We start from the raw sequence: 14,262 nt of genomic DNA on the forward strand, positions 1-14,262 counted from the left end.
TCAAAAAAAAAAAAAAAAAAGGAAGTTGCAAAACAGTAAAGGAACTCTCAACCCCTGCATTACATGATTAGGACAACAAATAGAAAAGTAATAAAGTTTACGATCATAAAAAAAAAAAAAAGCAACAAAGAAGGGAGAGGGAAAAACAAACAAAAAAAAGCAAGACCTGACATTTCAAATGATTTCAAATGGAAGAAATAAAAGCTAAAACAAAAATTTTAAAACACTGTTTTTGAATAAAAAAGACTAGAAAGTTAAAAAAGGACATCTTCACATCTCAATAATATTGAAAAAGTTTTTTATATAAGACTGAAGTAGGCATAAGGGTAAATATGTGATAAGACTGAAAAGAAATTTTAAGGAAAGGATTAACCTATATTAAAGCGATAAAAAAAAAAAAAAGAGGAGTTACCAGAACAAGGAAAAACAAAAACCCAACAATAACAACTAGAAGTTGAAGGATAAGGGTCTGAAAAAACTTCTTTTCATGGGGGTCAGCAGGCAACAGATGAATGTATATTTGGCTTCTCAGGAAAGAAAAGGAAAGAGGCAGAGAGCAGAGATGCCCTCTTAAAGCTTCTCCATTTGCCCAGAAGCTCATAATCTCTGACAGCACTTTGAGCCCCATCTGTGCAGCTGGTGGTGTGGTTTCCTAATCTGGCAAACCCAAAGCTTAACAGGTTCTACACCAACTAGTGAATATCCTGAACAAGTTCTCTTTTATTGCAGACAGTCACTTTTATAATCATACCTTATGTACATATCAGAAACAATTTGGAAGTAAAAAGCCAAATCTTACCAAAAATAAGTTATTTATTGCTTTAAAAAATAAACATTTATAATAGAATACCAAATTCTATTTAATCTAATGTGTTAACAAAAGCATAATATATTCCAGTAAACAAGGACTTCCAACTTATCCTATAACTAAAAAGTCAACTAAACAGTTGGTTTTAGCTAGAGACAAACATCAGTCACTGCCACCAAATTCCATTATATAAATTTATTTTGCTTCACATTTAAGGAGAAACTCAGCAGAGGGGTCGCCCTGCTCTTCCCCACTAGAAATGTACTGAAAAGTGACAAGCCCACAGAAGGAAAGGCTGTATAAGGAAGTAGGAGCTTCAGTCAAATTTCTACTTTCATTACCTTGAGGGAGGTGAAGGAGGGTGTTATTTTCATCAGGTCAACATGGATGACAGTTTGATCATAAAAAACAGCCCACGTTAAGATTTCATTTGTGAAATATGGTGAGCATGATCATGCCCTAATGATTTCTTAGGGTTTGGCAGTGTCTCTGGTCACATGCCCATACCTAGGGTTGAAAGAAATGCTAATACTGTACCCTGGGTCTACCTCAGATGCCACAGTGGCTCCTGCCCTAGGATGACTAAAAATACGGCTCTCCTTTCCTTAGAGATACTGGCTCACTATCAAGAATAGAGGTAGGGAGGCACTGTGAACTCCAGAAGAGTTGAGTCTATGGAGTTTATTCCACAGTGGATACATTAGGCTTTTTAGAGCTACAATGAGACTGTCAGTAATAGGCAATCACCTTTTTATACCTATGAAACATTTCTTAAAATTCTCTTGGGTTTGGCCCAAAAGAGTGACCAGATTGAAAACTACTCTGTTATTCTTAAGGACAAATGCAATTCCTTTAAAGTTACAAATCAGTACTTATATCCTATAGTTGAGCATATCTTCACACCATCCCCTGTTTTTGGCCTCCATATAAACAGATGCATTGCACTGCTGCATGGTATATTCCATCTCAACCAGCTGGCGGCATCCAATGGTTAACTTTTCCCTAGGAGAAAAAGAAATGTTAAATCATTGCAAGACAGCTAGTCAGAGAAATAAAAATTCTTTTTCATTTTATTTTACATTTTAATTGACAAATAAAAAATATATATATATTATGTATAACATGGTATTCTGAACTAGGTATATATTGTAGAATGGCTCAATCAAGCTAAATAACATATGCATTATTCCACACACTTATTTTTGTGGCGAGGACATGTAAAATCTACATTTTTAAAATTACTATTTTTAAAAAAACTTTTTTTTAGAGATAGAGTCTCAGCATCTTGCCCAGGCTGGCCTCGAACTCTTGGGCCCAAGTGATCCTCCTACCATGGCCTCCCAAAGTGCTAGGATTACATGCGTGAGCCACCACGCCCAGCCTTAGTTATTATTTTTAAAAGACAGGGTCTCACTCCTGTTGTCCAGGCTGGAGTACAGTGGTGCAATCACAGCTCACCATAGCCTCAACCTCCTGGGCTCAAGTGATCCTCTAACCTTAGCCTCCCAAGTAGCTGGGATCACTGGTACACACCACCACATCTAATTTTGTTTTGTTTTGTTTTGCTTTTTTTTTTGGTAGAGACAGGGTCTCACTATGTTGCCCTGTCTGGTCTCATTCCTGGGCTCAAGCAATTCTCCCACGTTAGCCTCCAAAAGTGTTGGGATTGCAGGCATGAGCCAGTGCATCTAGCCAAACTCTACTTTCTTAGTGATTTTCAAAATACAATACATTGTCATTAACTAAAGTCACCATGTTGTACAATAGATCTCCGAACTCGTTTCTCCTATCTGAAATTTTGTGTCCTTTCACCACCATCTCCTCAAAGCCCCCCATCCTCCTAGCCCCTGGTAACCACCATTTTATTTTCTACTCATACTTTTTTAGATTCCACATATCAGTGAGAACATGTGGGTATCTGTCTTTCTGTGCCTGGTTTATTAATGTCTTTTAGGTTCATCCATGTTGTTCCAGATGACAGGATTTTCTTCTTTTTTTAAGAGTGAATAGTATTCCACTGTGTATATATCCCACATTCTCTTTATCCATTCGTTCACTGATAGACATTTAGGTTGATTCTGTATCTTGGCTATTGTAAATAGTGCTGCAATGAACACTGGAGTGCAGATATCTTTTTGACATACTGATTTCATTTCCTTTGGATATATTAAAAATTCTATTCCAACTGTGTGGCTTACCCCTTGGATTAAAACATCTTAACATAAGCCCATTTCCTACTAAGAGAGGTCCTTCAGAGAGTAAGGTAGAACTAGATTGTTCAACCAAGCCCATTATATAAAAGGCTATGTTAGGCATCCAGCTTTGCCTGTTGGTGGCAGGTCCACCACGGAAGAAGCCCTAATTCCAGAATTCTAGGAATCACACCAAGGTTGTCTTCATGTTGGCTATGTAAGAATTTGTGCAACTAAGTGCTTTTATCTTCCTATGTTATTTGTTTGTGCTAATCATAATTGATGGTATTTTACCTCAAATATCAAAGAATGTATTTCAAATCCCAGTATTAGTCCATTATATTTTTATTTTTCTCTTATTTGGCTTGAGAGTAAAGAAGAGGCAGACTGGAGGATATTAAGAGGATGTACCTCCTGAAAGGAACAGATACTTGAGAGGGGTAAGGAAGTTGACAGAGTTTCAATTCTTAGAAATATTGCTGAGACAAGTTACCTAGCAGTTACCAAAGGAATGTTAGTAACCTTAAACCAAGGGTGGGGAAGCAGGGAGTGCTTAATATGTGCCATATCTACTTCACAATTTTACTTCAGGCAAAGCCAGCCAGGCTCTCAAAAGCTAACATGAGACTACAAATGGTGGAATCCCAAATTGTAGGACACCAATCCATTATATCTAGCATCTAGAATTCAAAGTGTCAAAGAATTCAATCCCGTAAATAACTCTTTTAATCTACTGGGAGATGGTCTATGTAAGTTCACAAAGAGCACCCAACATCTAGTATAGCATCTGGCATGTTAAGTATTCAAAACTGGCAGTCATTTTTATTTTAACAGTTACACTGTCATTACTTCGTTGGCTTCTGAGATAGCTCTGCCGTATTCATGGTGTTGGAGAGAACCACTAGCTATCTCTCCCACTGCCCCTCCCACATGACAGATCTCTTGATGGAGAGTACAAAGGAAGAAGAACTGAGGGGACAATCAGAACTCGGGACAGGACAAGGAGTAGTGACAACACCGAAGTAAATAATAATAAAGTAAATGTACCATATTTGGAATAATGTCACTTCTTGACAATGTGTGGTTTCTCTGAGACTGATTAAAGCCTGACTTTTGGGTGGCTCACATCTGTAATCCTAGCAACTCAGAAGGCTGAGGCAGGAGGATCATGAAGGCCAGGAGTTTGAGAGCAGCCTAAGCAATACAGTATGACCTGCTCCCTAAAAATAATAATAAAAAAAATTTAAATCTGACTTTTGGCTTTGTGTAACCCTAATCTCATTTTCTACATTTAAAGTTTAAAAATAGGGCTATGGTGCTGCCAATTCTTCACAACTACTCAAAAAAATGATTTTGAAACACTCTTAAGGGATTCAAAATAGCAGAGATATAAATGTTTTCTTATAAACTTAAAAACGAAACAAACTAAAAGGGTACGTCCCTATTCCTGTCCTTATTTATTCCACATGTGAAAAAAATATCCTTCAGTAACTAGACTTTTGAATCTATTTCTGTGTCTTATGTTTTTCTTCCTCTCACCCCTTGTAATTAAGAGGTGAGCTCTATCTTCTCTTTTCCTCCTAGTGGCATTTGTTTCTTAATTCACGTGAGTTAGTATTCTGGACAATGGATTATCACTTACAGATTTTGCTTCCTGTAGCAAGTTCCGTCATCACTGGCTGAGAAAAGTATTGGCTGTTTTTCATAGTGTCTGCTTGGCCTATACTTTTTATTAGATCATGGTGATAGGCATTCTTAAGTTCCTTTACCTGGTGGTTAATCTGTAGAATGACAGAATATTGGCTGCAGGGGCACCTTAACACCTCTGCTTGTCTTCTGCAGCATCTCCAGTGAGTCATCTGACCTCAGCTTTTCCCTCCTGGTGATGGGACACTCACTATTGTAAGACGCAGTTCACTGCTAGATAGTTCTTCCTTTACATTGGGCCTATAAAAACCATCTATCTGACCTGAGTCTGCCTAAATTAAAACAAAAACTCTCTTTCCCTTCTTCCTCTGATAGTACAAATATTTTATGTCCCTATTTCTTTTTTTCCAAGAGGAATTATTCCAATTCCTGATCCTTTCGAGAACAGAGCTCAAAACTGGAGGTTGCTTCTGGTTCTGCGATTCATGAGATTCTGCAAAATAACAGCCACTATTTCTCTAGATTTTCCTATTAATGGTATCAAATTTGCTTTGACCAAATCTCGGGTCAAAATAACTGGAAATTTTATCATACAATTTAAAAATAATTCCACACAGTTTTGTGATTCCTTTCGCATAACCAATTTGGTCAAAGTGGCATGGTACTAGTGAATTTACATGACCTAATTCCAGTGCTGGATGCAATTTTTCCAAAATCCAAGAATGAGCTCTATAATGGATATGTGTTTTACAACCCTCTGAATTTTTCTATTTTTCTGAATTTTCTATCGCAAATTTCTACATTTGCAATGTGTACGTCAAATAAAAGAAAAATGAAATACAATGTAATATATAAAATACAAATATAAAAGCAGTATATAATAGCTAACATCAATGGTAAAAGAATGAATGCTTTCCTCCTCAGATCAAGAACACGATAAGGAAGGCTTCTTTCACTATTCAACTTTGTACCATTTTGTACAACTTTGTACTATTCAACATTGTACTAGAAGTTCTAGCCAGAGCAATTAGGCATGAATAAGAAATAAAAGAGATCCAAACTGGAAACAAAGAAACAGAATAATTTCTATTTGTAGATCCTAAAGAAGTCACAAAATAACTGTTAGATCTAATAAACTAATTCAGCAAAGTTGCAATGTAAAAGATCAACACACAAAATCAATTGTATTTCTATACATTAGCAATGAACAAGCAGAAAAGGAAATAATTCCACTTATGATAGCATCAAAAATAATAAAATACTCGGGAATCAATTTAATCAAAGAGGTATAAGACCTGTACACTGCCCATATGCGGTGGCTCATGCCTGTAATCCCAGCACTTTGGGAGGCTGAGGCGGGCAGATCACAAGGTCAGGAGTTCAAGACCAGCCTGGCCAACATGGTGAAACCCCGTCTCTACTAAAAACATACAAAAATTAGCCGGGCCTGGTGGCGTGCACCTGTAATCCCAGCTACTCAGGAGGCTAAGGCAGGAAAATTGCTTGAACCCAAGAGGCAGAGGTTGCAGTGAGCCGAGATCGCGCCACTGCAATCCAGTCTGGGCGACAGAGTGAGACTCTGTCTCAAAAACAAAAACAAAAACCACTGCTGAAGGAAATTGAAGAATATCTAAATAAGAGAAAAAGCATCCTATGTTAATGGACTGTAATATTTAGTAAGATGGTAATACTCCCCAAACTGATCTACATTGTCAATGCAATTTCTATCAAAATCCCAACAACCTTTTTTGTAGAAACAGAAAAGCTGATCCTAAAATTCAGATAGAATTGCAAGGCATCCCAAATAACAAAACCTTGAAAAAGGAAAATGTTAGAGGACTTACACTTGTCAATTTCAAAACTCACTACAAAGCAACTATTACCAAAATAGTTTGGTATGAGCAGACAGACAGACATCCAATGAATCAGAACTAAAAGTTCTGAAGTAAACCCTCACATATATGGTCAACTGATTTTCATCAAGGATGCTAAGACCATTCAATGGAGAAAGAATGGTCTCTTCAACAATAATACTATTAGGAAAACCTGATATCCACATACATGTATATGGATGGATGAATGCATGAATGAAGCTGGACCCCTTACCTTACATCATATACAAAAATTAACTCAAAATGGATCAATGGCCTAACTGTAAGAGCTAAAACTATAAAAATGTTAGAAGAAAACACTGGGATAAATCTTCATAACCTTAGGTTTGGCAATGGATTCTTAGGTAGTCTTAAAAGCATGGGCAATGCAAGAAAAAAATACATAAATAATCGAAATTAAAAACTTTTGTGCACCAAAGGATACTACCAAAAAGTGAAGACAACTTACAGAGTGGGAGAAAATATGTGCAAATTATATATCTGATAAGGGTCTAATATCCAGAATATATAACATGTTGAACCGCCAGGTGTTGATGTGGTTAATAAGGACAAGGCAAATTAAAAGTAACCATCAAGTTTTTATTCACTTCTTGCCACAGTATAAGCAAGGGGCAAAATGAGAGGTGCTAGTTCTCCAGTGTTTCATTACTTCCCTAGGAAAGGGTGAGATAAATATGCACTGCCGGGTTGTCGGGGTGGAGCACACTGTCTCACTGCTGAGAAGCCCTGAAGAAGGCTGCTGCCTCTCTGCATCTTCATGAACCCAGGGGCCCGCGGGGAGGAAGAGGAGGAAGGGCTAGAAGCAGAAAAATACTGAGTCAGATAAGACAGAAATACCTTAGTCAAAGCCTCCAAAAGGAAGCCTCAGTGGAGGTACCTGGGAAGTGCCTCAGCCAACTCCCCCATCTCCTCATAAGAAGGCCTCCAAACAGAGTCACCTGAGCTAGGAATACAGCTGTGTGTGAGTGTGGCTGCAGGGAGTCTCAGTCACTGCCAGTATGTACCTCCAGAAAACAGCATACACTGGCATGGAAAAAAAAAAAAAAAGACACTTATCTGAGGAATGCAAGCCTGTTTAAATTATCAGGTCCAGAGAGGCACTGGAATGAAACAGCAGTCACATCACTCCCCCTTGAGCTAAATAATTATCTCTTGAAGACACTTGCTATGTGGGCTCTAGGCTGACAAGAAGAAGCCATAACTGCCATATGCTGGACACCCTAACTCATACCCTCTAATTCAACAATGTATAGCCAATCACTGAACAATGATATCTCTGTCAACTATTGAGAATTCCTGTCAAATAACTTTGTATTAGCCCACTCCTTGTTCTCTCTCCCTTTAAAAATTTGCTTGTAACAAGGGCTGAGGGTACACTCCCCAAGGCAACTTTAACACACACCAGGGGCAGCTGTCTTCACTCTGGCTCAAGTAAACTCTTTAAATTATATTTTGTGCCTCAACTCTTCCTTTTAGGTCAACATTTCCTTAGGTATGAGGAAAGCAGCTTCCGCCATTGAGTTTGTCAGATAAAGCCTTGTAATTGTCCATAGTGGGCTCAAACATCACGTAAGATTTTGGCCTGAGGCCAAATTCCTCATAAAGAATTCTAATAACAGAAAGAAAGCCAACCCACTAAAAATGAGCAAAGGGCTTGAATAGACATTTCTCCAGAAGATATACAAATGGCCAAATAGCACATGAAAAGAAGTTCAACCTCTTCCCTAATTAATATTAGAGAAATACAAATTGAAATCACAATGAGATACAATTTCGTACTCATCAGGATGGCAATAACTAACCAAAACCAAAAAAGGGAAAATAACAAGTGTTGTCCAAGATGAAGAGAAGTTGGAACTGTTGTATATTGTTAGTGGAAATGTAAAATAGTGTAGCTTCTGAGAATTAGAATCTCACCCAGGAATTCTACTCCTAGGTATATGACCCCCAAAATGGAAAATAATTATAAGAATGCAAATATTTATACACAAAGAGCAATACTACTTATAACAGTCAAAAAGTGGAAAGAACCCAAATGTCCATCAAGAGATGAATGAATAAACAAAATGTGGTGTGTATATATGTGTGTGTGTGATGGAATCTTATTCAGCCACGAAAAGGAATGAAGTATTGATATATGCTAAAATGTGGATAAACCTCAAAAACATTATGCTAAGTGAAAAAAGAGAGATACAAAGGTCACATGTATACATCGGAGATGGGGTGCATCTGATTGCCTGGTGTCAGAAGTGTGTTGTGATGAGTTTCAGAGCAAGAAAAACAGTTTGGTTTGGTATCCGTCTCATACAGTCAGGTACTTTGAGGCTGATGTCACAAACTAGTTTATTATCTCATAAAGGAAAAAACAAACAAACAAACAAACAAAAACCTTACATACTTGCCTAACAAACATGTCAAAACACTTTATCAAGAACTTACAAGACAGAAAAAAAAAGTGAACTAAATGCTGTACCTAATTTCTCATAAAGATAGAAGATACCGCACAAGAGATTTGTTTGGTAATGTTTGATAATCTCCTTAATTTACCATCCTGGATTTGGAGCAAACTCCTCATCTGCTCAGGGTAAGCAGTGCTCAGACACTCTACTGGCAAGAGCAAAAGCTACTTCAAAGAGTCTAAAAACTGGAGAAGAGAAAACACCAGCTGAATTGCAGATATAAGCACCAAGGTTCTTCTGTGTCTTATGGAATTCACTTTTCATCAAAGCTACTTTAATCTAAAATCTTAATTCCTTGCTTTATTAGAACCCATCAGTTTTATGTTCTTGAGCTACTTAATTGTATCTATATGCCAGGAGGGTGGCACACCCAACTCCATGGGGACTGAGGCTCCTGTTTGGGACTTTCCTGAACCTCACTCTATGTATCTCCTCTTCATCTACCTGTTCATTTGTATCCTTTAATTTATCCTTCATAATAAATGGGTAAATGTAAGTAAAATGTTTCCCTGAGTACTATGAGCCACTCTAGCAAATTAATTGAACCTGAAGAAGGAGTCATGGGAACCCCCAATTTATAGGTAGTTGGTTGACCTGGAGGTTGTGGGGTTTCCTACTATACTCTCATATACTCCACTCAACAATTCTGACCCCAGATGTGTGTGGGGTTTTCTCCACACAGCACGCAATTCTCCAGTGAACACCAACTCGGTGTACTATAATTCAATTCAATTCTGACACTATCTGGCGTCAGAGTCAACTCCCACAGGTTGCAGGCTCATCAAACAAGACTGCCCCCTACTTCAGACAACAACTACAAGTAACAGTTTGTCACCTATACTTCTGACCAACTGGCTTATAAATCAGGAGGGTTCCCACAACAACTCCCTCCTCAGGTGTAGTTTGCTAGGACAGCTCACAGAACTCAGGGAAATATTTATGTTTTACTCATTTTTTATAAAATACTTGATATTACCAAGTATGTATTGGAAGGGGCTGGAGCTTCCATGCCTTCTCTGTGTGTGCCACCCCACCAAGCAGCTACATGGGTCCAGCAACCTGGAAGCTCTCTGAACCTGGTAGTTCACGGGATTTTTTTTTTTTAACCAAACCATTTAATTGTGTCTTTGAAGGTAAACAAAATATAAAGCTGGATCCCAAGCCCTAAGAATGCCAGAACTACACGTAGATCCAAAATGTGGTGTGGTTTTTCTCAACAGAGTTCAAAAGGGTCAGAACTCAAAAGTGTTAAAAGGCAGAGAATGGGTGGAATTCATGCACTCTGTTCAGCAATTTTGTAAATTACCAGAAATAGACCCCAAGAGTCTTTTACGGTGGGGAAAAACTCAACTCCTGGTTTTACAGGTAAAGAATGAGTACCAAAAATGTTATGTTGACTTCTCTTAATTTTTCTCACACAATCTGAAGCCAGAGCTGACTATTACATCCTCAACTCACAGCAATTGAAACTGCAGTATTAGGTACAAGATCAGTCAGTCCCTCTATCCATTTGCTTCCATGTAATGCCACAGCAAGGGTGGCCAGAAGCAGAGGGTTGTCAATAGAACAGCTTTTCAAAAAGCACTAAAAGCAAGCAAGAACCTTCTAGCAGCACACTGATTTAGTTTATTAGGTTAATTTATAAATTTTAAAAGCTACATGTTTTACTTTTTCTCCTTTTTCTCTTCTTTCATCACTGTTTATGTTTTCTTTGTCTTTCTCTCTGTCACCTTTTTCTATCCTTTTTGCTCTCTTCTTTTCCTGTCCGTCTTTCTTCTCTGCACCCGGGTTAGCAATCTTGTTGTTGATGAGGCTGTGCAGGGCAACCAAAAACAGATCAGCAAGGCCAAGTATATCACCTCCATTTGGTTGTCGGTCTTCAGGTGAAAGGCCTTGACAAACTCATCAGGGCTGACATCTGGCAGCAGGTTGAAGACATCCTACAGCAGGCAGATGATCTGATGGTTTATGGGTAGCTTGCCTGTCGCTACTTTTACCCTTCAAGCCATGCATAGACCTGGTTAATAATCTGCTAGGAAAGAGTACCCATGGTAGTGTTTTTGATGTCTCATAACAAGTGTTTGACTCTGACTTCCTCAGCTTCCTCTGCTCCAGTTTCACAGTCACATGCTCAAATGTTTTTGTGGTTGTAGTTCTATCAACATGAACTTCTTCCACTGTATATGTTTCTGTAACTTCTTCCACAATATATGCTTCTGTGGGCAGGCTCAGGTCCTTGGGTTTCACATCAATAATGACCAAAACAAGAGTTAGGGCAGCATCATTTCATTACTTCATTGATGGCAATGGCATTCTTGTAAAGTTTATGGCCTGTGTGGTGCCACCCAAATATTCTTTCTCTGGCATTTATTTACCATCTTAAACAATCCATAAATGTTTTCCAAATAATCTTGGTCTAAAAATCAGATCATCTTTGTCATCTTCATAAAAAAGGACTTAGTCATCATCATAAAAAGGGACTGCAAAACTCTTGGACATATCAAGTATTTTCTTTTGCCATGACCCCAATAGCACACCAACATGCTTCTGGTTTCCAACCTCACCAAATTAGCTGAAGTGATCCACCACACTGAGAAGCAACAGGGGGTAGACCACCACCTTCTGCACCGCCAGCTCTGGCATCACAACACACCCCAACCCTCAAGTCCTGGCTCCCTGCCACTTGCCAACACCAACAGTGGCAAGAACTCTCGCAGCTCCTCCAGGCCCAGCTTCTCCTATTCCAGTTTGGCAGCTACTGCCAGTTTAGGGATTTTTATGGAGGAGGCTTCATCCTGTAGGCATGATGGATTATTAACTCAACCTGGAGCCCCTCTCCCCTTCTGAGAGGATAGGGGGTAGAGCTGAATGTGTTAAGCTTCTAATCATGGCTGGGTCCTTCTGGTGACCAGCCCCCATCCAGGAGCCCACCAAGAGTTGCCTCATTAGAGCAAACGATGCTCCTATCACCTAGGAAATTCCAAGAGATTTAGGAGCTCCGTGTCAGGAAACCAGGTTAAAGACCAAAGATTAGAACAAAAGATTATCCCAGAAGTCCTATCTAGGGTTTTAGGAGCTCTGTCTCAGGAACCAGAGTCAGCGATTGTCATTAGTCTGTTTTCATACTGCTATAAAGAACTGCCCAAAACTGGGTAATTTATAAAGGAAAGAGGTTTAGCTGACTCACAGTTCAGCATGGCTGGGGAGGCCTCAGGAAACTTACAATCATGGAGGAAGGGGAAGCAAGGCACCTTCTTTGCAAGGCAGCAGGAATGAGAAGTGCTGAGTGAAGTGGGAAGAGCATCTTATAAAACCATCAGATTTCAATGAGAACTCTCTACCATGAGAACAGCATGGGGGAAACTGCTCTCATGATTCAATTACCTTCACCTGGTCTCTCCCTCGAAACGGAGGGATTATAGGGATTACAATTCAAGATGAGATTTGGGTGGGGACACAAAACCTAACCATATCAGGGCACAGATACATTTCTCATTATTTCACATCTCCTTATTGCAATAAATATGGTGTGGCACATCAACAGTTTCCTTGTTTACAACTAATGCTTTAAAAAAAACAAAAACAAAGATTATCAAATTCAGACAATTTAAATAATTGTCTTAAACATTAACTGTCCTTCATATTCCCAAAGGGAGTCATCTATATGCAAGTTAAATCATTCTTCTGTTTTCACCTCTGAGTCACAGGCAAATGGTGTCACCTTTCATCTGCCACAATTGGCCCCATATCTAGTATGAACCAGTGAAACCAAAAAACCCTCTCTCTTTTGGCAGCTTATTTGAAAATTTTAAGTTGTGGAGCACACCAGAGACAAATATGGAAGATACTGTGTACTCTAAATATTGGCAAATAATTTCACAAAAAACCCAAAAGATCTAAATAGTATTAACTGAAAGCTTGCTGAGCAGCAATTACCATTTTTCAATGCCTGCAACATATTAAATATATTTGATTTCTCTTTAAAATCATCCTTCTGGGTATAAAAGAGGGTTTACTGATTAACTTCATAGTTTAAATCCCTGACATAATAAATGGAAAGAAAACAAAGAAAAAAAATAGTACAACTACTTTAACTATGAACATTTGACCTGACTCCTGAACTTCCCCCAATAAAAACTCTGCCAACTAATCTAAAAGTAAGCTAAAATCAAAACAATTCTAGACGTCTACTAGGATCATGCTTCAAGAAATTGTGGCCTCCATGTATCTACAATAAGCTTTTTACACTAAAAAATACGGCTAAGGTTGGAAGATGTTATATTTTTGACACATCTCACACAATATTTTAAATGTGGATTATCTGTAAAAATCTATATGAGTAAAACCGATTCATTGATAATCTGAAGATTAGGGCAAGAAACCATTTTCTCCCCCAACTGTAACAGATTTGTGTATGCCAACTGGCTTCAGATTTTCTTGAAAAACTTATTTTAATCTAATGAGTTGGTGAACTTTCATAGTTGTGTTGAAACATTTGTGTATGACTATCAATCCTACATCTGATATCCTCAAACAAATTTATCAGTCTGGAGCTTTAACAGTAGAAGCATTTTGCTAGTTAACTTTGTTGCTAGGCCTGTTCATAATATTTTGTAGCCACACAGGTACACAGGTAAGTTATATATAGCAAATGAACTGTGGTTTAGTGATACTTTTATTAAGTTCCTACCTTTTTAAAAATGTGTCCCAAATGAGGTTAAGTGTTATGCTCCTAATCCCATTTTTCCCATAAACCTTGTGGTTTTTATTGCATGACTATACAATGCAGTGGCGACATTTATGAATGCACATGTCGTGTTACAATAGAACTCACTGAAAACCAATTACTGCCCCATGTGTCAACATGGATCAATCCTGATGTTAAGCTAAAATGGAATATGTAGTGGTGGAGGGTATTGGAAGGCAACAGTGAAGGAATTAAACAGTTTTAGCTCCTCATGAATTTGCCTGGGCCTAGAATTAGAGGGACATCTTAGACTGTCCAGGCTGCCATAATTAAATATCTTAGATTGGGGAGCTTACAAACAAGATAAATTTCTCACAGATCTGGAGGCTGGGAAGTTCAAGATCAAAGCACCAGCAGATTTGGTGTCTGGTGAGGGTTCTCTTCCTCACAGATGGTGCCTTCTGTGTGTTCTCACATGGCAGAAGGGAAGGAATTAGCTAATGCTCTGCAGTCTCTTTTATAAAGGCACTAATCCAATTCCCAAAGGCCCCATCTTCTGACACTATCATATTGGGGA

At 38.4% G+C, this 14,262-nt stretch overlaps 1 protein-coding gene and 1 pseudogene across 23 annotated transcripts in view; both read right to left on the bottom strand.

Moving 5' to 3' along the window:
- Positions 1 to 776: 776 nt before the first annotated feature.
- Positions 777 to 14,262, bottom strand: part of SWT1 (SWT1 RNA endoribonuclease homolog) — a 135,988-nt gene continuing 122,502 nt past the window's right edge. For 12 of the 23 annotated variants that reach the window (XM_055110507.2, XM_055110460.2, XM_055110473.2 and 9 more), the window contains exon 19: positions 777 to 1,810. In XM_055110507.2, the coding sequence (XP_054966482.1) occupies positions 1,681 to 1,810 (130 nt within the window). In that variant the 3' untranslated portion in view covers positions 777 to 1,680. Of the gene's footprint in view, positions 1,811 to 5,957; positions 7,336 to 14,262 lie in introns of those variants that run through there. The other 11 variants (XM_055110443.2, XM_055110485.2, XM_014342190.5 and 8 more) reach the window with 4 other exon arrangements.
- Positions 7,342 to 11,641, bottom strand: LOC117976557 (26S proteasome non-ATPase regulatory subunit 7-like; annotated as a pseudogene).

The sequence above is a fragment of the Pan paniscus genome, chromosome 1 (assembly GCF_029289425.2).
Source record: "Pan paniscus chromosome 1, NHGRI_mPanPan1-v2.0_pri, whole genome shotgun sequence".
Taxonomy (NCBI): Eukaryota; Metazoa; Chordata; class Mammalia; order Primates; family Hominidae; genus Pan; species Pan paniscus.